This window comes from Schistocerca piceifrons, chromosome 5, assembly GCF_021461385.2.
Source record: "Schistocerca piceifrons isolate TAMUIC-IGC-003096 chromosome 5, iqSchPice1.1, whole genome shotgun sequence".
Taxonomy (NCBI): domain Eukaryota; kingdom Metazoa; phylum Arthropoda; class Insecta; order Orthoptera; family Acrididae; genus Schistocerca; species Schistocerca piceifrons.
Genome location: NC_060142.1, coordinates 237,357,918 through 237,383,467, shown reverse-complemented (window position 1 = coordinate 237,383,467; position 25,550 = coordinate 237,357,918). Strand labels below are relative to the sequence as shown.

Sequence of the window (25,550 nt, the reverse complement as noted above, 5' to 3'; positions counted from 1 at the left end):
CAACTGTATAGGCTGAAAGCTTTATTTGGAACAGTCTTTTTGTTGTGCCAATCTATGACTCAGCATCTCTGCTATATGGTGAGTGGCCAACTTTCCTTTCCATAATATTGTTACAGTCCATCCTGGATTTTCCACTGTTTGACTGTAGTAAACAAAAATGATACATGCCTTTTAATGTAAGGCCAGAGATGGTATCAGTGTATTGTTTCTCTAACAAGCTGGCAATGTGACTTGTTACTAACCATGGAGCGGCAAGTTGAGTATTTAACTTTTTCTTTGTTTTCTTTACAGTTTAAGTCTTAAAATTATGTGCATGTTATTCTGTTTAAGAGGTGTAATCTCACGTTTATATAACTGTAAAGTATAAATTCAGGCAGTCTGTAGTGCAGTTGTCATTTCTTTTGAATAGCCAACAACACAGCTCAGTAAGGTGGCAGTCTGCATTAGTGACATGTCAGGATTGTAGCAAGTTGCATATTTAGTTTCTCTGTGTACTGTTACAGTTTACTTCTTAAGTTAGTTCTGATGAGATGGATAGCATGTGTGCATGCTGTGTGTGGATGCAAGATGAGCTGGCTGCAATTCACAAACAGCTGAAGGTGCTTTTGGCTAAGGTCAGCATTTTCAGGCTGCTGTCTCGGAGTGTACTAGTGGTGGAAGAGTTTGGGCATATTGCATGGGACACCTCAGGTTTTGCTTGTTTAGTTCACGGTCCCTGCTGCCGAGGTACTTTCAATGGATCTGCCCTCACCACTGGCTGAGTGGCAGGTGGTAAAACATTTGGGTCACTCAAGTGTGGTGGGTCAATGTGGAACCTGGTCATCTAGTCTTGCCCATTCACCCTGTGAATGGATTGATTGCCAGCCACTCCTTCAGCAGGGTCCTAATAGACATATGGGGGGGGGGGGGGGGGGGCTTCAGTGTAAGGGCTATTATGCAGCCCCTTTAGCAAATAGCATTCAGGACTAGAAAGAAAGTTGATGTGAGGCCAGTCTGTCTACTGGGAAGGGCCCAATCTGAGATATGGAGGATGCTTTTTCTGTGGGTATCCAGCATGCAGGGTGCAGTCATCTCCAAGTTGTGGCTCACATTGGCACCAAAGACACCTATCACTTTCGATCTGAGGTCATTAACATTTCATATGGGTAACTGGTGGAAGTGGTGAAAAACTATTGGCCTTCCATGCAGGGTGCAAAGCTAAGCTCACAATTTGCAGCATTTTTGCCAAAGTTCATCAGTTCCTTTTGCTTCAAGTGGAGGTTCTCAACAAAAGCTTCATTAGCTCCGTGAGTGCTACTGAATACATTTTCTGAAATTGTCTTGAGCAGTTAGATCAAGAGCCCACCACACAGTGGAAAATATTTTAGACCTTGCAGCTACACACAGGACAGACTTTATCAGTGGTGTCAATAAAGAGACAGGGATTAGTGATCAGGATGTCGTCATAGCAACAATGGTTACTACAGTAGTTACTAAAATCAATCAAGAAGGGCAGGAGAGTACTTCCGCTGCAAAGAACAGGTAAACAGTTGTTGGCATTTCACTCAGACAGTGAATGGAAATGATTTAGTTCTAGTATGATGAATTTAGGGGAATTCTGGTCAAAGTTTAAACAGACTCAAATCACCCTCTGAAGAAAGTATAAGCTGAGTAAGTGCTTTAAGGGCAGAAAGACCCACCATGGTTTAATAACAAAATTTGGAAAATGCTGAGGAAGCAATGACTGTTGCACTCTTGGTTCAAAAGAGAACACAAATGATGAAAGGCAAAAAGTAAGTGGAGGTTTGTGCATCTGTAAGAAGACTTATACATGAAGCACACATCTGACACTATTCATACCTTAGCAAATAATCTTGCTGAGAAGCCACGATGGAAGATAGCTAAAGGAAAGCTGAAGTTCTAAAATTTTGTGTTTCAGATTCATTCATGCAGGAGGAACATATAGACAGTTCACATTTGACAATAGCACAGATTCCCATATGGAGTAATAGGCATCCCTGGTATATAGAAGCAACTGGAAGATTTGAAAACAAATAAGTCACCAGGTCTGATTGGAACTCCAATTTGGTTTTACAAAGAGTACTTTATGGCATCAGCCTCTTACTTAGCGTGCATTAATTATGAATGTCTAGCCCAGCATGAAATCTCAAGCGACTGAAAAAAGTGCCGTCATTCCTGTACATAAGAAAGGTAAGACAATGAACCTGCAAAATTATGGACCACTATACTTCACAATGGTTTGCTGCAGAATTCTTGAATATATCCCTTATTTGAATATAATAAATTTCCTTGAGACAGAAAACATTCTGTCCACAAATCAGCAAGGTTTAGAAACATCACATGTATGAAACTTAGCTTCTTCTCTTCTCATGACATTCTACACACCATGGGCGTAGGGCATCAGGCAGATTCCATACTTCTAGATTCCCAGGAAGTGTGAATGGACTGCAGTTATTCTCCGTGTACATAAATGATCTGATAGACATGGTGAGCAGCAATCTGGAGCTGTTTGCTGATGAGGCTGTGGCATATGGAAAGGTCAATTATTTCTGATTGACATAATAAATGACAGCTTGTTCTAAAGTGTAGAAAAATGAAGTTAATGCAGATGAGTAGATAAAACAATCCCGTAATGTTCAAATACAGTATTAGTAGTGGGCTGCCCGACAGTCATGTTGATTAAATATCTAGAAATAACATTCCAATATTATATGAAATGGAATGAGACAGAAGGACAGCAGTAGGAGAGGCAAATGGTCAACTTTGATTTATTGGGAGAAATTTAGTAAAGTTCATCTATGAAGGAGACCATGTAGAGAACACTCAGGTACTGCCCAAGGATTTGGGAATCCACCAAGTTGCATTAAAGGAAGATATCAAAGCAATTCAGAGGTGGGCTGCTAGATTTGTTATTGGTTGGTATCGATCAACACAAATATTCCAGAGATGCTTTGGGACTCAAATGGGAATACCAGGAGGGAAGGTTATGTTCTTGTTGAGGAACACTGCCAAGAAAATTTAGAGAATTGGCATTTGAAGCTGATTTGCAGAACTATTCTACTGCTGCCAGCATACATTTCACTTAGGGACCATGAAGATAAGATAATAGGAAATTATGACTTACATTGAAGCATATAGACTGTTGTTTTTTCTCTCACTATATTTGTGAGTGGAACAGAAAAGGAAATGATTAGTAATGGTATAAGGTACCCTCCACCATGCACATATGGTGGCTTACTGAGTGTGTTTGAAGATGTTGACGTATATGTAGATGTAGAATAAAAATAAAATTAGTCATTTTTCATAGTATGCACTTCTATGTCATGTCTCAAAAATATAAGACAAAAAGATTTTACAATAAGATATCTTGACAAAATAAGGCATCAGTAGTGCTGGAAATGTGAGGAAATAAGAAAGGTGAAAATCTGTGAATGTGAGAGACTATCATTTTCAGTAAGGAGACTTCCACATCATGTTTCGAAATATGGACACATAAGCACAAGATATAGCATTAAACAGTGTGCTGAAATTAAAAGATGCTGCAAGTTGTTTTCCGTTATGAGACTAGGAAATAAATGGGATGTTCATGGCAAAAACTCTTGGGCAGATACATTACCAGAAAAGAAAAGAGAGAGAGAGAGAGAGAGAGAGAGAGAGAGAGTAGAGAGAGAGAGAGAGAGAGAGTGTGTGTGTGTGTGTGTGTGTGTGTGTGTGTGTGTGTGTGTTAAACCCCATGCCCTTACCTGTGAAACATCTGATACACTTACAAAGATATGAAGATATACCAGAAGAATATAGTCCAACACAAGAGTCCATTACTTGGAGAGTTCTATAACAATGAATACAGTAGAAATTTAGATGTGATGTTCAATACTGCTAAGTGCAACCCAAGCATTAAGACTGAATCACTTGGCGCAGAACATTGATGAAACAACATTAATCACAAGGATAACAACAGAGTTGCCTTATGAATACAAACATTTTGGTAGCGCATGGGACTCTACTATTAAGGGGACGAAAAGATTGGAAAACCTGAAACTAAGACTCAAATCTGGAGAAGATAAAATGAAGAAAAACAAAGAAGAGATAAACTGTCATCCAAAATTATAACAACAAAAAGAACTTTTGAAAGGTGGTGTTTGTTTTGCCACAAAACAATATAAACAGGTCATAGGAAAGTAGAAACAATGTAAAGAATACAGATCATAAACAACTGCAACGTGCATAATGATAGACAAAAATGTTCTCCATTTTTTCCAACTTAGCAGATTTTCACACACATTCTAACAATTGGTTAATGTGCTCAGTATGGGGTGTAACTACCTCTGGCAGCAGTACAAGCCTGAATGATGTCATCAACCTCATGTTGAGGCAATAATGTCCATTCTTCCTGCAGAGCTGCTTGAAAATCTTGGAGAGTGGTTGGTGGATGCTCATGATGCAACCTGTCCCCACTAGTACATCAGAGACATTATGTGTGGGATTCAAAATGGGAGAGCGAGGAGGTCATGCAATGCATGCAATACCTTCTGTTTCCAAGAAAACATCAACCACCCATGCTGTATGAGGTCAAGGATTATCGTCCACCGATACGAAGTCTGGGTCCACATCACCTCACAACAACCATACATGAGGTCCCAAGATCTTGTCACGATACCTGACAGCAATGCCGATTCACCCATACGATTTCATGAAGAGGCATTTATGTTGTCAACATAATCCCTGCCCACAGCATTAGGGATCTTCCTTCATATCGCTCTCTTTCCACAAAATTTGGGTCCCAAAATCATGTTCCACATTGCCTCCAGATGTGAATCTATTGAGAATCACTCTCCAGACCAAATTAGGACTCATCTGTGAAAATAAAATTGGCCCACTGTTTGACCATCCACGAGGCATGTTGATAACTCCACTCTAGATGTTCCCTTCTGTGAAGATGCATCTGAGGTACAATACACCAGGTCTTTGACAATAAAGGACACTCTGCAGAAGCCTTTTGTACACCGTTTAAGTTCTAAGGCAGTACCATCATACTCCTACAGCCAAATAACAGTCCTCTTTTCTGCTTTCACATTGGGTTTGCTGTGTTCTGGTCTTTTGGGCACAGTTTTGGTCTCTTTAAACTGTTGCCACATTTGAGAAATAACAAAATAATTCACTTTAAGCCTCCAAGCCATATCAGGTTGCGACTGTCATGCCTCCATTCTTCCTGTAGTCCTCCACTGCAGAGAGTCTCATAGGCACCTTCTCTGTGCCATGTTGCACCATCTGTGGCTCCGTACACAGTGACTGTGGATGTGGGACTATCCGGCAAATGCTACCCCATTTGATAGGTGCCCTGACATCATTGTTAATGTGGTTGCCATTGACCAGAATAGCATCTTTCATGCAGAACATGATTGTAAAGATATCTATTGACAGTTTGTATGATTACATCATGAAATAGACATAGGATTGGTTGTTTTTTGCTTCAATTTTGGACACCAGTGTATTATTGCTTTCAAAGCTACTGCCTACAGGAAGAAAGATCAGAATAAAAACAATGAGAAATCAGTGTTTAGTTCACTATATAAGTGAGTGTAAAATGAAACTTAGTGACAACAGGAACAAAATACAGTGCTGTACCTGTGGTACATATTATCTGGGAGAGTGTTGGGCAATAAAGAGACTGCATCAAATTAGTTCTGCAAAAACACAAATCATCCTGCTGAAAAATGTTACTGTAAGAAGGAACATGAGAAAATGAAAACACCAGAAGCACTTGTGACAGAAAAGCACAAAAAGAAAATTAATAAAATAGATATCAAATTTGTTGTTGATAATGGTAGTAAAGAGCACATGTCTGTCACATGAAAGGAAAATTATGTCAAGAGCGAACAGCTGTGAAGGTACAAAAATTAAAGACTACAAATGTGAAGGTACAAAAATTAAGACTACAAATGGAAACTTCATGTACTGTAATCTTGTTGGTGAAGCTGAATCAGAAGAGGTGTTGTTGATAAATGTGTCACACGTCCCTGAATTGTCAAGAAATGTATTTTCAGTAAATACCACTACTGAAAAAGGGGGAGTGTCAATATTTGACATGAAAATGGTGAAGATTGTGAAAGATGTAAATATTATTCTGGAAGACAACAAATAAGAAAATGGAATTTATGTGGTTATCTCACAATCAAAAGCAAGATAATGAAGCTTTTGTCAGTTGCTGAGCTCCTGTGGGGAATTTATCTTTGGTATTTTCAGTTCACTGTGAACAATTGTCTAGTGCACATGTGTTCGAATTGTATCTTTGTGTTGTAATCAACTGTATTCTAGAAGCCTAAATCTGCATTCTGCATTTCACTGCAAACTTTTACCCCAGGAAATCCCACAATGCTGACATCTCAATGAACAACAATAGCTAATGCAACTTAATCACTATATTTTGCCTGATTGTCTTCAGATGACAAAAGAGCTGTCTCATGATTGTGTTAGTAACAGGTATGAGAAAGTGACTTTCATGGTACTTCATGTGATTTTCTTCACCACATGGACCAACCTATATGGACAAAATAGGATGAATGGAGACAGAACACCAAATAGGATACTACGATAGATACCATCCCAGTGGAAGAAAAGGGGTCACCCATGATGCAGCTGGCAAAATGATGTGGAGAAGGCAATGGAAGCAGGAATCTGAATGTTGAGGAAAGTCAACACAGAAGAGGATGGAAACTGGGGACAGAAAAGTGGTGGCATCCATAGATAACCCACAAAAAGAAGAAAAAGAAGGCTCAACCTACATTGTATATGAACTGTGCAAATGATATTCCTGTGTTTCATGCTAGGCACTCCAGCAATGACCCAGTTGTAGATGAACAATGTGCAATGACTTTTGATCTCTTTGGTAATTTTGGTGGTGAATTTACTCAACATTCCCTACAACAAGACAATGTTCCACAGACTATTTTACAGTTTACCATATGCAACACATCTGGTTAAAAGAATTTTGTGTATCACCTCCCTCAGGCCATGTGATCCAGCACATAAACATCAAAATTTTTATGGGGCATACGTACAAGAAAGTTTTCATCCCAAGCTACCACCATTCCAACGAGAACAGCCATCAACATGGTTCACAACTGTTGACTGTATTCTAGAGGGCCACAGCGTTTCTGACAACACTTCCTAGTTTGTCACCCTAACACAGGAGAGCATGCATACATTATCAGCTATTTCATCGCAGACCCCCCCCCCCCCCCCCCCCCCCCCCTCCCTGTAACAGCAAATTCATCGCCACCAGAGAGGCACTGCTTCACTGGCTCGCAAAAACACTGGTGCCACAGTTGTTGCATGGGTAGAGTGGGTAGAGTGCTGTAGACTCAACATGCTGGATCTCTTACAAAATCAACACCTTCTGATCAACATCAGTTCAGAAGACAGTACCATTCCCAGGAAGACTCTGCTTACATCTTCCTACACCAGTAGTCCAACTATTCACTATGAATGACTCTCCTGTCAAAGTTCATGGAACAGTCACATGCACCATAGGCTTTGGCCTCTGCAAAACATTTTCATTGCAGGTTTTGGCTGCAAATGTTTGTGAACCAATCCTAGGCGTGGATTCCCTGCAACACTTCCATCTCTCTCTGGAATTATCATAAGTAACCCTCAACCAAACTAATAGTAGAAAATCTGTACACTGATGGTCTGCCATTATATGCACAACTGGTTTCACAGATCAACAATCCAGAAGCACCTTCAATGTGCACTCCACACGACCACCATCTACAGCTACTCAATGACTGCCAAACGTTAGAATTGGAGATACAGAAGATTACAATGGCTTCTGCAGGAAGTGAGTTACATGTCACATGTTCTTACCTGCAGCACCTCCAACAGGAGCAGCTCCATAGTCCTGACACAACTAATACCAACAACCATCACAGCTTCAGCAGTCGACACACACATACAGCTATGACACATTACAATGTCTGAGCCACCAGAAACTCATGTCAGTATCATGAATTTTTCTTGCTATGTGCATGCATCGTCCATGAGTGGTACCCCCCCCCCCCCTCCCCGCCCCAGGACTCACATGTGGCTCCTCAACAGAGAGGTATTTACCATGAAACTGGGCATACAATTGATACTATACCAGGTCATGTGTTTGACAGACATTTCACTCACAGCTACAAACTGCCCAGTGATGTCAAGCTGGCTGCTCTTACATCAAGAGACTATCAGCTGATGGGTTCCTTACCATCACAGATCCAATGTTACAACAATCACCTCCTAGCGTGCATACAGAGCCTGATGTTACCACACACACCACCATGCCACCTCCGCAGTCACCCATCCAACTGCCACAAATCAACACAGACCAGTAATCCCACCACAGCTGCTCCATTGATCTCCACCCTACTTCAGCCAATATCACTGTATTTACAGAAATTTTCCATTTCCTGAATAATAGGTTGATTATCCATCATGTGAATGAATATGGTGATTGAGCACATGGAAATATGGTAATAAACAGTCCTTTACACAAAAGAGAAGGACTAGTTTCTTTACAGAGAAGAGAAAACAAATCTTTAATAGCTTAAATTACAACTGAGCTAAGTTATGAGTAGGGCCTACTGCACAACATGTGAGATTTGGAAACCTAGCTGCAGTTAAGTTTCATCAAATGTCAGTTCAAGATGGCGGCGTGTGTAGATATCCGCGATTTTACTCCAAAAATAAGTTACAGTGAAGCTGTTAAAAATTCGTGTGTAAGTTGCAAAAGTGAATTATTGAAGTATAATGAGCGTATTGCTAGTTTACAATGTGTAATCAGCAGTCTAAGAATAGAAATCGACAGCCTGAAGTCCGAAAATATGGAACTGAAGTCGAAGCGAAACATGGATCCATTGCTTCAAGACAGAAGGACAAAAACTTTCGTGAGAACATGGCTACATTGGTGCAAAATGACGCTGATAAATCATCAGAATGGAAGGTAGTACACAACAAGCGTCAAACAATCGGCACTAAAAATTTGTGTACAGCAAATGTTTCGAGGTTCGAGAATGTAAACAATTTTGATGTACTTTGTTCTAGTAATAGTCTCACTAAAAGTGAAAACAGTCGTAAGAAGAGTGTGCCGATAAACTATCGGAAAAAGGTTAGGTTTGATCTTCCAAAGCCACAACGTTCAGTTAACAGCAATGAAAGTGGCAGTGGTGTGATCCAGTCTGCTGTGAGTGAAACATCAACAAATCGTTTTCACATTTTTGCTGATAGTCATGGTAGAGGCATGGCTGATATAGTGAAAAGCAGTTTTAATGCTGCCGATGTTTGTGGAATTGTGAAGCCAGGTGCTAAACTTCAAGAAGTTGTAGCGGGGTGTGATCCTGAAAAAGTAAAAAACGAGTGTGTGATCTTAATAGGTGGCTCAAACAACGTTGCCTGCAACGAAGGGAATGATGCCATACAGTCGCTCAGGAAGAAAATATCGGCGCTTCATCAGTCTAAGGTATTTGTTGTGAACATTCCAAAGAGACATGACTTAATTCCACAGTCCTGTGTAAATGAGGCTATCTCACAAACGAACTCTAAGTTAGCAAAGTTGTGTAAGCATTTTAAATATACTTGTGTTGTAGATGTAAGCAGTTTTGGATGAGAATTATTTACAAGACACGGTATGCACCTGAACAGATCAGGAAAAAAAGCATTAGGTACCCTCTTAAAAACAAAAATATTGGAAGAAGCCCACAAATGTACCCCAAAGTTGGAACCAATCGCACTTGAATGGCTCCAACCATCAAGTCAGACTCGGTTTCAAACTCAAATGTTTCAGGAAATTGTTAGTAATGAACGTACTGTGTCTGTAGCTACCGATAATTTTTTAGGCAAAAGTTTAGATCTGTCTCTAATTCCAAAGAAATGACGATTTTTCACCAAAATGTGGGAGGACTTGGTAATAAAGTAAATGACATTACTGCCATTACTGTTCTGTTAGAGGAACCACAAGGAATAAAAGATACTGATGTATTATATTTTAGTGAACATCATGTGAAAGATATTGAAAGGTTACAGCTAAGTGGTTACTGTCAGGCAGCGCATTACTCTAGAACCATAATGGAAAAAGGTGGAGTGGTAATTTATGTAAAAAACAACATATCTTACAATGCATTAGATTTAAAGAGCCATTGTATAGAGCAACAAATTGAAGTATGTGGTGTTGAGATTACTGTAAATGACTTCACGGCTGTAGTGTTAGCACTGTATAGATCTCCCTCAGGGAATTTGAATGTATTTCTTAAGCACTTAGAGTCTTTATTATCCATACTGTACTCAAAGTCCAAGAACTTGATAATTACTGGTATAAATGGAAATGTCGTGTGGCTAGGGCCTCCCGTCGGGTAGACCGTTCGCCTGATGCAGGTCTTTCGATTTGACGCCACTTCGGCGACCTGCGCGTCGATGGGGATGAAATGATGATGATTAGGACAACACAACACCCAGTCCCTGAGCGGAGAAAATTTCCGACCCAGCCGGGAATCGAACCCGGGCCCTTAGGATTGACAGTCTGTCACGCTGACCACTCAGCTACCGGGGCGGACGATAATTACTGGTGACTTTAATGTTGATTTCCTAAATGAGAGCAATAGTAAAGCTGATTTAGTACATTTAATGGAGTCTTATAATCTGATGGCAATAGTAGATTTCCCAACTAGGATTACTGTTAACAGTAAAAGTCTGATAGATAATATATTTATAGATAAGTCTAAATGCAATGAGATCACTGTACATCCAATCCTTGGCCTTTCTGATCATGGTGGTCAATTGCTTAGGCTCAATTACATCAGTGTGTGCAACAGTTCCGAGCATTCTTGGAAATCTTTTAGGATAATAAATGAACAGGGCCTTAAAAAATTCAATGATAGCCAAAAGAGATAGACTGGAGCCGAGTTTATAGGGAAACAATGTAAACAAAAAGTACAATTCATTTTTAAATGAATTCATGTCTGTATTTGAGTCCATCTTTCCCAAAAAAAGTAGTTAGAAATAGTCATATAGGCAATGCCAAGAAGTCTTGGATCACTGCAGGGATAATAACATCTTGTAGAACAAAGAGGATGTTATACAGTTCTCTCAGGACTTGTAATGATCCAAAGAAACGACAACACTACAAACTTCACTGTAGCATTCTCAAGAAGGTTATAAATAAATCTAAAAGTATGTGCATAAAATCAGAAATTGAAAGCTCAGAAAATAAAATTAAAACTATATGGAATGTAATAAAGAGGGAAACTGGCAGGACAACAGGGAACATGTCTCAGGTAGAGATTAATACAGGGGACAGTATCATAAAGAAACCTGAGTTGGTTGCAGAAATATTTAATAACCACTTTTTGAGAGCAGCAGAGAAGACAGGCTGTAATGGTTCTATGGAAGAATCATTGTCCCTCCTACAGAAAGCTATTAGTAACAGAATCCCACAGATATCCTTACCTCCAGTTACTGTAAGCGAAGTCAAGAGTAATTAGATCATTAAAAAATAAAAATTCTGCTGGTGTGGACAATATTTCTAGTAAAATACTGAAACACTGTTATAAATTTGTTAGTCCCGTCTTATGCAACATAGAGAATGCATCCCTACAAGATGGGATTGTCCCTGACAGACTTAAGTTGGCTGTAGTGATTCCTCTCTTTAAAAAAGGGGATAAAAGCATTGTTACAAACTATCGCCCAATATCCCTATTAACTACCTTCTCGAAAATTCTAGAAAAACTCATGCACAGGAGGACTGTAGACCATCTCAACTTCCACAATATCTTAAGCAAAAATCAGTTTGGTTTTCGTGCCGGTCTTTGTACTGAACAGGCAATATTCTCTTTCAGCAACCAAGTTTTGGAAGCCATTAACAAAAAAATGTCTCCAGTGGGTATTTTTTGTGATCTTACGAAAGCCTTCGACTGTGTAAACCACCAAATTCTTTGGAAAAAGGCAGAATACTATGGTTTAGGTGGTACTGTTGGCTTGTGGCTGCAATCATATCTACAGGATCGGAAGCAGACTGTAATACTAAATGGCTCTTCTGGAGAACCTGCCTCGTCTGAATGGGGCACGATAACGTGTGGTGTGCCTCAAGGCTCCGTTTTGGGCCCACTGCTTTTCCTCATCTTTATTAATGATCTTCCTCTTTGTTCTGAGACAAACAGCAAATTTACCCTGTTTGCCGATGATACCACAATTCTAATTGACGATTTGATTGATCATGATCTTGAAAAAACTACAAATACTGTTTTTAATGACATCTTAAATTGGTTCTCCTCAAATGGTCTCTCGCTCAATGCAGATAAAACTCATTATATGAGGTTCCATACATCACAAAGTAATCCCGATGAAATTAACATAAAATGTAGAGATCAACCAATACAGAAAGTTGAAGACACAAAATTCCTGGGTGCTTACATAGATGGCGGCTAGTGTAAAAATTCGTTGTGCGTGTCCGAGAAAAAGTGTGAATTTTGCCGTGAAAAAGAAAAATTGTGACAGTTGTAAGGATGAAATTACAAAGCTCAGCGAACAGGTGTCTAGTTTACAATTTATTATCAGTTCCTTGAAGATGGATATCAAGGAACTTAAAGAAGAAAAAAGTGAACGGAACATGAAAAACTCGCGCCATGAAAGTACGAATATGTCGGAGAATTGGACGGAAGTGAAGTACAAAAGACGCAAACAGATAATACAAGATACAGAAAACAGCGAAAGAAACATAAATACAGTGAACGAAAATTACTTTCAAGCTCTTTTGACTACGGATTGTGAAAGTGAAGTTAACGGTGCGAGTGTACCATGTGGAAAATCAAACGACTTTGTGAATAAGGTAAAACATGGAATATTTCAGCAGCAGTTAAGTAAAAGATCATATGCGAAAGTGCTCACGAAAAATCTTCCACCGCTAAGCTGCTCTACTGAGACAATATCGACATGTGTTAGCAAGAAAGACACAATAAATAGTGCCAAACAAGACTTCGCTTACTGCAAAGACAGGCAGAAAACAGGCAACCTCGGAACAGCAAGTACCGGTAAAATTGAACTGTATGCCGACAGCCAAGGACGAAATACAGCCGCTGAATTTCGGCGTACAAGTAGTCAGAATTTTAGTTTTAACTGTACAATAAAACCAGGAGCAAAATTCAGTGCTGCTACGTCAATGAGTCAAGAAAAAATTTCCTCATTGAGCAAAAAGGACTTTTCCATCTTCCTGGCGGGATCAAATGATATAGCTAGGAACGAAAAAAACGATCTCTTAATCTCGCTAAAAAGAAAACTGTATGAGCTGAGAGGAACAAATGTTATTGTTTTTTCAGTGCCACACCGTTACGACTTGATAGAATGGTCCTGTGTAAATAAAGAAATTGAAACTGCAAATAAAGAGATGCAAAATATTTGCAAGCGGTTTGAAAATGTAACATTTGTGAACATCAGCAACTTAGGGAAAAGATTTCACACAACACATGGTTCCCATCTAAATGTACTGGGAAAAAACGTAATAGTAACCAAAATTTTAGAACTTGTAAATAAAATCTCAAATGTGCAGTGTGATGATAGAAAAGTCATACCTCTCATGGACAGGAAGTGTGTGTATCCTGTAGAATCCAATGTGAAATCTGCTATCAGTGAAGCTACACCTCTCCAAGACAAATGTGAAATTTTATTAATGCAAATGAACACTCCAAATGTTAATAATTCACAGAAAGGCACAGCAGTTATGGAACAACAAACACCAGAAATAAGTGAAACAGCAGCAGCACCATCATTATCAGCAGAAGCAGCAGCAGTAACAGAACCAACAACGACTGGAGCAGCAACACAGCAATGCTTAAGGAGGAGCCAAAGGAAAAATACATCTGTGTCATTCAGTGATAATTTTTTATGGTTTCAAGCCAAGAAGAAAATAAAAATGTGAAAAACCAGCCTGCTAACTCACAGATAAGTCACAACAACATCCTATTTTTAAACATTCAGGGTCTTGAAAATAAAGTTGAAATTCTGGATGAGTCATTGCCACAGAATAAGTATTCTTTCTTATGTATATCAGAACATTGGCTTAAACCAGAACAAATACAATACTATGTACCAGAAGGTTATAAATATGGAAACAGTTTTTGCAGATCTCAGTACTGTAATGGTGGTACTGTTATCTATGTTTCAAATGAAATAGAGTGTAGAGAACTAGATCTTGGTTGGGCATGTGTAGAGAAACACTTTGAAATTACCGGGATCATATGTGATATAATGAAACTTATCATAGTATGTATCTACCATTCGCCTGACTCAGATGATAAAACTTTTTTAGATAATTTAGACAGTGTACTCTGCTACATAACGAAATGGAAACAGTATGTAACTGTAATTGGGGGAGACTTTAATTCAAGCTTTGATGTAACATGCAACAAACCCAGTGTAAATAAGTTACTGAATATGCTGAGGCAGCACAACTTCCATCATGTAAATTCAGAGCCAACAAGACTACAAGCGTGCTTGGATAATGCTTTTGTCAACTGTGCTCGTGATATGTACTCCACCAAGGTAAAGGAGTTTGTTTTCTCAGACCACTCCATGTTAACAGTAAAGTTAAGACATTTTATAAAAGGAGATGAGAGCAAGGCTGGACAAAAGTTAACAAAATCTAATACCTTAATATTAACAAAACACAATCTCATAAAACTAACACACCAGTTGAGCATAACAAACTGGGACAAATTATTTCAAAACTGTGATTCCAGTGCCCAAACAGTTTATGAAACATTCCACAATTACTTAACAGGTATTTTAAAAGCCCATCTTGTTCAAAAGAAATACCATAAAACAAGAAAAGGTAAATTTTGGTACACCAGAGAACTGGAGAATCTAAAAAATAAGCTACTGCTGTTGAAGCGCCTTGCCAAAGTAAACAATTCTAATGAAATTAAGGATCTTGAAAAAATCACTAAGAAACTGTATAAGAAAGAGTTGCAATTAGTGAAACTAAGATACAACACAAATTTCATAAAAAATAGTAAAAACCAATGCAAAACAGCCTGGTCAGTAATTAATACTGTTAAAGGTGAAGTCAGAAACTTCGACAAGACAGTCCCAATACCAGCAGATACATTCAATAAATATTTTGTAAGCTGTGCTGATGATATCAAAAAGCTGATCAGTAAACCCAATGTAACATATATAGATTATCTGAAGAGAGCAAACCTAAATCATAATAGGGCCAGATCATCATTGAAACACTTCAGAGAGGTATGCCAACATGAAGTTCTTAAAATAGTCAAAGAAATGAAAAAATCATACAGTACAGATATTTTTAATATGTCAAACAATCTATTGAAAGAAATCATACATTACATTGCAGCACCATTAACATATTCTATAAACCTGTGTCTCATAGAAGGGTTTTTTCCTGATCCTCTCAAACTATCCAAGGTAACTCCAGTCTTTAAGAAGGGTGTCAAATCAGATCCTGCAAACTACAGACCAATTTCACTAATTCCAGTACTAGGAAAAGTCTTTGAAGGCATAATATATAAGCAGATGTATGAGTACCTAGAACTAAATGGTATGTTAAGTGCATCACAGTTTGGTTACAGAAAAGGAAGGTCAGCTATACATGCCATAGAGCTCTTAGTCAGAGACATTCTAGCAGCATTTGAGGACCATGCGCACACACAGGTAACCTTATGTGATCTGAGCAAAGCTTTTGACTGTGTTGACCACTCACTTCTGCTCTCTAAACTTGAGTACTATGGAATATGTGATAAAAGTTTAAAACTCATCAAATCATACCTCAATAAAAGGAACCAGGTGGTGAGTTCAGGAAGTCATCTGTCAAACATACTCGAGGTTCAACATGGAGTGCCACAGGGATCTAAATTGGGACCACTTCTTTTCCTTGTACACATAAATGACTTACCAGGAAATATAGATGTAAAGACATATATGTATGCAGATGACACAACTTTTCTATCTGTAAACCATGTACTTGATAACCTTGTAAGTGATATGAAATTGGCAAAAGAAAATGCAACATCATGGTTTAATGCCAATGGTCTGCTATTAAATGAGGAAAAGACCCAGAATATGTGGTTCAGTCTATCAAAGACTACAAAAATAGAAAAACAAAAGGCAAAGTTTGTAGGTATTGTACTTGACAACAGTCCAACATGGAACTCTCATGTTGATCACATAGTGGTTAGGTTGTCAAGAGTTATATATTTGTTGAAGAGACTGATGTGTTGTGTGACATTTGAGTACGTAAGGACAGCGTACTTTGCCTTTTTTCAATCTGTTTTAAGGTATGGGTTAATATTCTGGGGAAACAGCAGAAAAATAAATGAAATTATGGTGATCCAGAAGAAAGCAATCAGAGTAATGGCTAAGGTAGATAATAGAACACACTGTAAACCATTGTTCACTAAACATAGAATTTTAACAGTAATTAATTTATATATTCTTGACAGTGTTAACTACATACTTGCTGAACTACCTAATTTAAGTGTAACAAATGAAAGACATGGCTACTATACAAGAACGTGTACTTCTCTGCTGTTGCGACAAAATAGATTAGCCAAAACTAACAATAGTCATAAGTATATGGTAATTAAAATATATAACAAATTGTCTAAAAATGAGTCAATCAAGCCTGACAAATTATTTAAAGACAATGTTCATAACTTCTTGTTAACAAATCCATTCTATTCATTAGAAGAATTTTTAGAAATGCCTAATATCAACTTAAATGTGTAAAAAATTTTTTTTGTAAAATTAATAGGTTAAGTGAACTGACGAAGTCTATTGCATGTAACAATGCTGAATGACTAATAAAGAATCTGAATCAGACAGTAAATGTAATTGGTCAGTTCACATTCTTCATCTATGTAAAAAACTTAGCTCGGCAACATTTGCATTACGGGTAATTTCTTCAGTGGCTGAAGTTGACACTATTAAGGTTGCCTACTTTGGCTACTTCCACTCATTGATGTCATATGCTATCATATTCTGGGGGAACCAACCACTTGCAAAAAAAAGTTTTCACCATCTAAAAAAAAAGCAATCAGAATAAGTGTGGGGTCCATCAAAGACACTCTTGCAGCCACTTGTTTCGGAAGATAGGTATCCTAACAACTGCCTCACAGTATATTTTTTCCTTGCTTACCTTTGTGTGCAAAAATTATTCCATCTACCAAGACAACAGTAAATTCCATGGTTATAACACCAGAAACAAAAACAATCTACATTTAGAAATGAAACGTCTCACTCTGGTACAAAAAGGAGTTTACTACTCCAGCATTAAGCTGTTCAATGCTCTACCACTACATATCAAATGTGTTCATACAGAACTGCCAAAATTTAAACAAGTTCTCAAAGATTACCTGACAGAGAAATCTTATTATACTGTGGATGAATACCTGAAAGAAAATGTATACCATCACTAAACGTATTATGTCTAGAAGTAGTTCAATTGATTTTAATGTGCATTTGGGCATTAGCACACTTTTTGTAACAACAGATTGGCTGTACATGTATTTACTCTTGTAGGCCTAATATCTGATTTAACTTTGTGCTCTTATCTTTAACCTTTATTTGAAGCTCCTTTTTCTGTCAAATGGTAGTTATGTTATCTAGCTGACATTGTATCTGTTACTGTATTTATAGTATGTCTTACTTAAACTATGTACAATTTGCCATTGAAATGCCCTTGTATTTATTGTAAGTTTAAATTGAAACCTGTACAATTTGACACGTTCCATATCCTTGTGATTGACTCACTAACTGGATCTACGGAACAAGAAATAAATAAATAAATAAATAAAAAATAAAATCAAAGCCCATAAGATTAAAGAAACCTGGAATTGAAACTAGATGACAAGTTTTTTCCTTTTAAATTACACCATCATGACCACAATGACTTCCTAGAGAAAATTATTGCATTTATAATATTAATAAAATGATGAAAATAATACAAAACTAACTTGTATGCCAGCTGTTCCATCAAGACCCATTTCTCCCTTCAGACCTGGTGGCCCTCTTAACCCAGGAAGACCATTGATACCTGGTGGTCCTGGCTCACCCTTTAGTCCTGGAGTTCCAGGAGCACCAGCCAACCCTGGTGGTCCACGGTCGCCCGGCCTTCCAGGTAGACCTACGAACATAAAGAATATCTGAATGTACTAAAAAAACCTTAGTATAAAAATGTGCGACTTAAGTTTCAGTATAACTAACAATAGAAAGTGGATGACTGAAGGAATACGTGGTCAACATTATAAAACAATGAAACTTCGTGGTAGATTAACACTGTGTGCCAGACTGAGACTAAAATTCAGGACCTTTGCCTTTCACGGGTAAGTCCTTTACCAACTGAGCTTCCCTGCATGACTCACAACCTGTCTCCACAGCTTTAGGAACCATGTCTTTCCTATATCCTTTCTCCCAAAAGTGCTAGTCCTCCAAGTTTTGCAGAACTTCTGTGAAGTTTGGAAGGTAGGACATGAGGTGCTGGTGGGAGTAAATCTGTGAGGATGGGTCATGAGTCTTGCATGGGTAGTTCAGTTCGTAGAGAATTTGCCCAAGTTTGAGTCTCAGTCCAGTACACAGTTTTAATCTGCCAAGAAGTTTCATAGCAGTCTGCTGCAGAGTGAAAATTACATTCTATAAAACACTATTCAAATTTTAACTATAAGGATGCATAATGCATGGAATGCATCTGTATAAGAATTAATAGTTCTTTACATTTTGCAGCTATAAAAGTGTATTAAATGAAGGAATAATTTAAATAATTTTAGAATATACTGACACAATAACCAAATTTACCAGAATGTGGTAACAGAGAAAGACAGTAACACAATTCTGAAAAAAATGATATGTTGTTGGCTGGAATTTCGATGATGGCACTGAGAGAGCAAACCAAGAAGGGTGACATGAAAGACAGTGATATCTCAATGGTAGATGATGGAAGGATGAATGCAAAGGTGGAAGATGACAGAATAGGCAGCCACATAAAAGCTGAAAGTGGCAGGCAATGATAAATCTTGCACAATTTTCTGAGCTTTAAGTATGACTCTGTGGTATTTTTCATTCACCTTCTGATGAGTTGCTGCCTTCATTACCTATACAGAGTGTTTCAAAAAGTACTTCACAACTTAAAATATTCATACAAAGTTATTGAAAGAAAATACAGAGCTGGGTTTAGTGTTATTTTGTACAGAAACACATCAAGTTTTTTTACTTTAAACTAAAGATGTTGTATGTGGCTTCCATTAGTTATTCTGCAGACATCCCACAGGAAGCCAATTTTTTCCCAAACTTACTGTAGCATTGCAGGTGTAACTTGCCCAGTGGTGGCGTAAATTCTTCCTCTAAGTTCAGACAGAGAAGCTGGCACAGGAAGTACAAATGCAATATCCTTGACGAATCCCCATTAAAAAAAATCAAGTGGTGTCCGGTCTGGGAAACTCATGGGCCATGCAATTGGCACATCATGGCCAATCCATTGACCTGGAATGCGGTCACTGAGAAAATCCCGGATGTCAGCCAGGTAGTGGGGTGGTGCACCATGTTGCATGAAGTAAATATTTCATTCTTGGTCATCTGGATCGATCTGTGGTATCAAAAATTGTTGTAACATATCCAGGTACACTATCCCGTTGACGGGTCTCTCACGGAAATAAAGAGGGGCCTTACACTTTGTTCCTCCTCTAAGCGTAAACAACATTCAATTTAGGGCTATCAAAAACATGTTGCAATGTTTCATGTGGATTTTACTGTCCCAAATCCTACAGTTATGTGCGTTAACCTTGCCAATTAAGAGAAAAGTTGACTTATCAGAAAAGATGATTTTGTGCAAGAAATGTTCATCTTCATGTAATCAACTTAACATATGCATGCAAGAGTTCTTGTGAGCATTTTTATCAGTGTCTTTTATTGCTTGTGTGCAAACAGTTTCACAACACACACCAATAAGTCATACATGAGATTTGCAGTACATATGATGCACGCTGGGTTGATTTCCTAGGGCTGCTGACAAAACATTGTCGCACATGCTCAACAATGTCATCAAATGTGCTTGGACGACCTGATGATTTCCCATGTCTTACCGAGCACCCTGTTTCTACAAAACATTTACGCCACTCATAAATTGTGGGCCTGCTAGGAGGATTTTCAGCATACTTGGTACAGAAAATATGCTGAACTGTTTTCGCTGGCTTCAATTCTTCAAACCAAAAACACAGCTAGCATGCTTGGGTCCAGTGCAGGCAGCCATCTCTAGCGCAACTGCCATTACCGCTTCTTACAGTGCGATTTGGCACCAGTGAACTACGCAAGAAAAAACTTGATGTATTTCCATACAAATTGACACTACAATCACCTCTGTAGATACTATAAATTAATTTAAACTAATTTTCAAAGTTGTAAAGTCCTTTTTGAAACAACCTGTATTGCATCTTTAAGGATAAATAGCAAACATCACTGACTTTATTCCATCATCTACAAATTTGTCTATGTCTGTGTGTAACAGATCTGCAGTTAAAAAGATTTCTGTGACTCTTTTTCAGTTTACAATCCTCCAGCTGACATATTGTAATAATAATAATAATAATAATAATAATAATAATAATAATATGTATTACACAGAAAGGCAGATTGGTTACCCAGCTTTAGCAGGAACCAAGCTGGTCACATGACTAGGCACAGTCATGTTTCAGTTAAAAGTAGCATGCATCATTACCTCACAGTGCGATCGCAGAAAGAGAGACTGGAAAATAACTTAATGAGAGCCAGTGACAACTTGCTATTAACATAATTAATTTTGCTATCAGTGAGAACAAGAAAGTTGTGATATTGCTGATGGAGAAGGCAGCAGAAAGTGCACGCAAACATTGACAAGCATAAGTCAAGTAAGACATTGGTGTGCAAATTATGGGAGGAAGGATATGATGTTGAGTGGAGCAGGGTACAAGTGTCTACCCCAAAGCCAAATAAGTATGAGTAAAATGAACACAGTAAACAGTTAATTCATGATATAGATAAAGATGCTATTAGACAGCAATTTCTGCAGAACCGTAAATAACACACTGAAATACCATCTTTGCACAGGACTGGACTTCCAGTCTAGCAAAATAACTCTGAGAAAACTATTCGTTATCTGGTATTTGGCTTTAAAAGGTGACAGAATGAGAGTCATTATGCGTAGATGAGAGAATGTACTTGCATAAAGAGCATACTACAGTACACTTTTTACCAAATAAATAAATAAATCTATAGATATTATTAAGACCCCCACCACATTTTTCTGTCTGTATGTGAAGGCTAATTTCAGAACTACTGTTTGGATTTTGTCATGGTTTTCGTTAATTGATGGACTGATTCACAAGGAATAGTTACTTAGTGCAACAGATACTTAGTGCTTCCTCTGCAAAGCTGGGACAGGACACTAGTCAGAATTAAAGTACTAGTGGTTTACATGGACAACATGTGAATAAATGTTGCAAAGTGACAGTGTGCAAAAGAGTATTGTCAAACAACATTTTCGGTTGCGAATGCAGAATTTCATTTTGTGTTCACTCCTCCCCTATGATTACAACACAAACTTGAGACTATCATGTAGAAATGTACAGAAAAAAAAATTAAAAATACATAGGCAAGATAAGCCTTGTGGTGTTAATAAGGAGCATCAAACTTCTCCTCTTTATTCCAGTGACAAAATGTTGCCACTATATGATCTACACCTGAATTCTGTACAACTGGTCTAGAATCTTGCAAAGAATAAAATCTTTAGTCGTAATATGTGAAGCATCTCGCTCTATAACCTGAAACAATAACAGCAGATGCTTTTACTGCTAGTACATAAATGTCGTGTCACTTAGTGTGGTGCAAGCCTTTCATTGCAGCATCACTTTGGCGACTTACCTGTCAGTTTCACTGTTTTTATATCCAAGCAGCTATGTAAATGGACTTACAAGGCTGAGTGGATCACATTTTGGCCCTTCCAAGAAGACAAAATTAAATTGGTGACGGAATCAAACCCGGCACCTTGGTGTTACTAAACAAAAACTATGTGCTCACTTTGTGTTTTCTGTTGTGACATTATACCACTAGACCATGTGGTCACTTTGTGTTTGATGTTGTGATGTTATCCCTTAAGGTTGTGACACTAGAAGTCTGTAAAGGTTGTATATCAAGCCAAAATAGTGTGTGATGAGTACTGGCGGTAAGATATTTTGAAGCATGATTAAACTGAAAATGAAAATCAGTCAGCATAGATTCGAACAAAGAGTTGGCATTATCATTCTCAACTGAAACAGCACATGATAAAACAACAAAGCTGAAATACAACAACGCCACCAGAAAAGGTACTTTTATGGATACTGCCCATGAGGAGTTGTGGTCAGCCAAGGTGAGATATATGAGGGGGTATGCAAAACAAAACCGAAATAACATTGCCATGGGTGGAGCTTGTGTAGTACACATTTCTGCTGATAGGCATAATACATTTCCAGTTCGGTGCCACCTTTTTTGTCAACTTGGCTTGGTCTGTTCATCTGCAGTGACTGTTTTTGCTAGCGCTGTTGTGTTCTTGTTTTGCTTTTTTATGGTGGCAAGTTTAAGTGAACAATGTGCAGTTGTGAAATTTTGTTTTATGCTCAGTAAAGATACTACTGAAACTGTTTTAATGTTAAAAACAGCTTATCACTATGCGAAAAACTCAAGTGTACGAATGGTCTGCCTGACATGTCAACTGATGACAAACCTCCTTCTGGACGTCCATCAACTGCCCAAATTGACAAAAATATTGAAAAAATTCGAGAGCTTGTGCTCACAGACCACTGAGTGACAACTGATCAACTGCTAGGGATTAATGGGTTATCTTGGAGCTTGGTGCAGCAAATTTTAACAGAAGATTTGCGAATGAAAAGGTTGCTGCCAAGTTTCTTTCTCAGGTTCTGACTGACAATCAAAAGGAACATCGAGTTAAAACATGTCAATCCTTGAAACAACTGCTTGAAACTGATCCAGATTTTTTGTCAAAGGTCATTACTAGTGATGAGTCATGATCTTATAGTTACAACCCAGAAATAAGGCAACAGTCACCAGGTCCAAAAAAATGTCATCAAGTCAAACCAAACATCAAAATAATGCTGATTTGCTTTCTTGATGCCAAGGACATAGATCATTCATAGTTCGTTCCCTCAGGTCAGACCATCAATCAAACCTTTTATTTGAATGTTTTAAGAAGATTGCACAACAGTGTTAGTAAAAAAAGATCCGTTTTGTGGCAGACAGGAGATTGGTTATTCCACCACAACACATCTGGACACACAGCCATCTCTGTTAAACAGTTTTTGGCTGAAAATGGCATGGTTTCACTGCCCCATGCACCTTACATGCCGGACCTCGCTCTGTGTGACTTTTTCTTATTTCCATGCATGAAAAGGGCCATGAAAATGGTTCAAATGGCTCTGAGCACTATGGGACTCAACTACTGAGGTCATCAGTCCCATAGAACTTACAACTACTTAAACCTAACTAACCTAAGGACATCACACACATCCATGCCCGAGGCAGGATTTGAACCTGTGACCGTAGCGGTCGCGTGGTTCCAGACTGTAGCGACCAGAACTGCTCGGCCACCAGCGGCCAGCGGGCCATGAAAGGACACTCATTTGACATTGAAGAAATCAAGGGGGGCGGGAGAGGCGGTGGGGGTGGGTGGGGGGGGGGGGGGGAGTCATCAGTCATGACTACAAAAAATGTTTTGAACAGTGGATACACCAGTGGAACAAATGTGTTAGTTGTAATGGAGAGTATTTTGAAAGGGATAAGGTTGTTTTGTAAACAATTTGAAAATATATAGTTTTTAAAAAATAATCAAGGTTTTTCTTGGATACCCCGTTGTGCTGTGTGCCCACATGTTGCCAAGGTTGTTTCAACTATGCTGCAGAAGTTTCATTGGGAAGCCCTTACACATCCCCCATACAGTCCTTATCTATCTCCGGGGAATTTCCATATTTTTGGAGCTTTGCAGAAAGCTATTTGTGGCCTTCAATTTTCTTTGGACGAAAAAGTGCATGCCTGTACAATCATGGTTCCAACGGTAATTGCAAACATTTTGCCATGAAGGCATTGACCATCTTGTCTCACAGTGGGATGAATTTATCAACAGTTAAGGTGTTTACTTCTGAAATAATAAACAGTTTACTTACTTTTTTCCATCTGTCTCATTTTCATTTGATTACCCCTTATGTTCAGACAACCAGTCTTGACAATACTGAGAATAAGATTACGTGAAGTAAAACTGCAAGGAGAGTATGATAACTGATTCTCACAGAGTTATATACTGATTTAAGTTGTGTTGTATATTGTTTACCTCACATTTGACAAAATAAAAACTGATGATATGCTGCATGCCCCAAACTACAGTCAAATACCCACTGCAGTATTTCTACAGTTAGTTTGAAATGTCAATATATAATGTAAAATGGAACTGAAAGCAAAAAATGTAAATGCTACATGAGAGCAGCACAACCATGCCAGTTTTCATGAGATCTCCCATTATTCCTGATATATATCTGCTAAACAAGTTACATGTTGAAGAGAAAATTAAGGTCCAGAATCTTCTTCTTCAGTCGTATACTGCTCTGCAGAGATTACAAACCAGTAAATTATTGTTTCTTCACTAAAATCTATAATGATTTTTTTCTGTATGTTTGTGATGATAATTTCACATAATAACAACAAAAGATCTCACCAAAATTATGTTCTACTCCTTTTGTAGCTAACAGGATGTTCAATTCTGTCTATGGGCTCTCACTTACCAGGAGGACCTCTCTCTCCCTTTGGTCCAAATGGTGGTGCAGGTCCAGGAAGGCCCTTGTCTCCTTTCTGCCCATCAAACCCAGGGGTACCAGGAGCTCCTGCAGCTCCAGGATAACCCTTCTCTCCTGGGGGTCCTACTGGACCAGGGGTACCAGGAAGGCCATCAAAACCTCGATCACCCTTTTCACCAGGTCGCCCAGGTATGCCAGCAACTCCTGCCAACAAGAAAGACATTTACATAAGTACATTTTTCCATTGCAATAAACTAAACTGCTACTACTATTGTGCAGAGAGGAAGAGATCAAAGAAAGCGAAGAAAGGTGATTTATAAGCCCACAAAAGAAAAGAAGAAGTTATTCTAACAATAGATCAAAGTAGGAACAAGATACAAGGCCCTACTTCTAGCAAGAGGAACATGACAGCAGGGCACAGCTGATTATTACTAATCATGTTGTACAACAAAATCATAGGGGAAGAGCCAATTGCTTCTTTATTTTTAGAGTAAAGCAAAACAAACGATGCCTTACAAGTGATTGTGCTTCTCTATGAAACAAAGTTCAAATAACTTTCAAGAATGTCAAGTATATAATGAATAAAGCAGAGCATTGGGCATATACTTAAATGAAACTAAAACATAGTTCATCATAGTGAATTGGTTTTCAAGGAAGATGAAGCATACTGATAATAACGGCTAAATAACTACAAATACACTTCTT

At 38.3% G+C, this 25,550-nt stretch overlaps 1 protein-coding gene across 1 annotated transcript in view; it reads right to left on the bottom strand.

The window, feature by feature from the left end:
• LOC124798180 (collagen alpha-2(IV) chain) overlaps positions 1 to 25,550 on the bottom strand; it is a 277,057-nt gene that overhangs the window by 11,577 nt on the left and 239,930 nt on the right. The window contains exons 26-27 of the mRNA XM_047261466.1: positions 24,834 to 25,049; positions 17,994 to 18,163 (exon numbers count right to left, since the gene is read on the bottom strand). Of these exons, the coding sequence (XP_047117422.1) occupies positions 17,994 to 18,163; positions 24,834 to 25,049 (386 nt within the window). The remainder of the gene's footprint in view (positions 1 to 17,993; positions 18,164 to 24,833; positions 25,050 to 25,550) is intronic.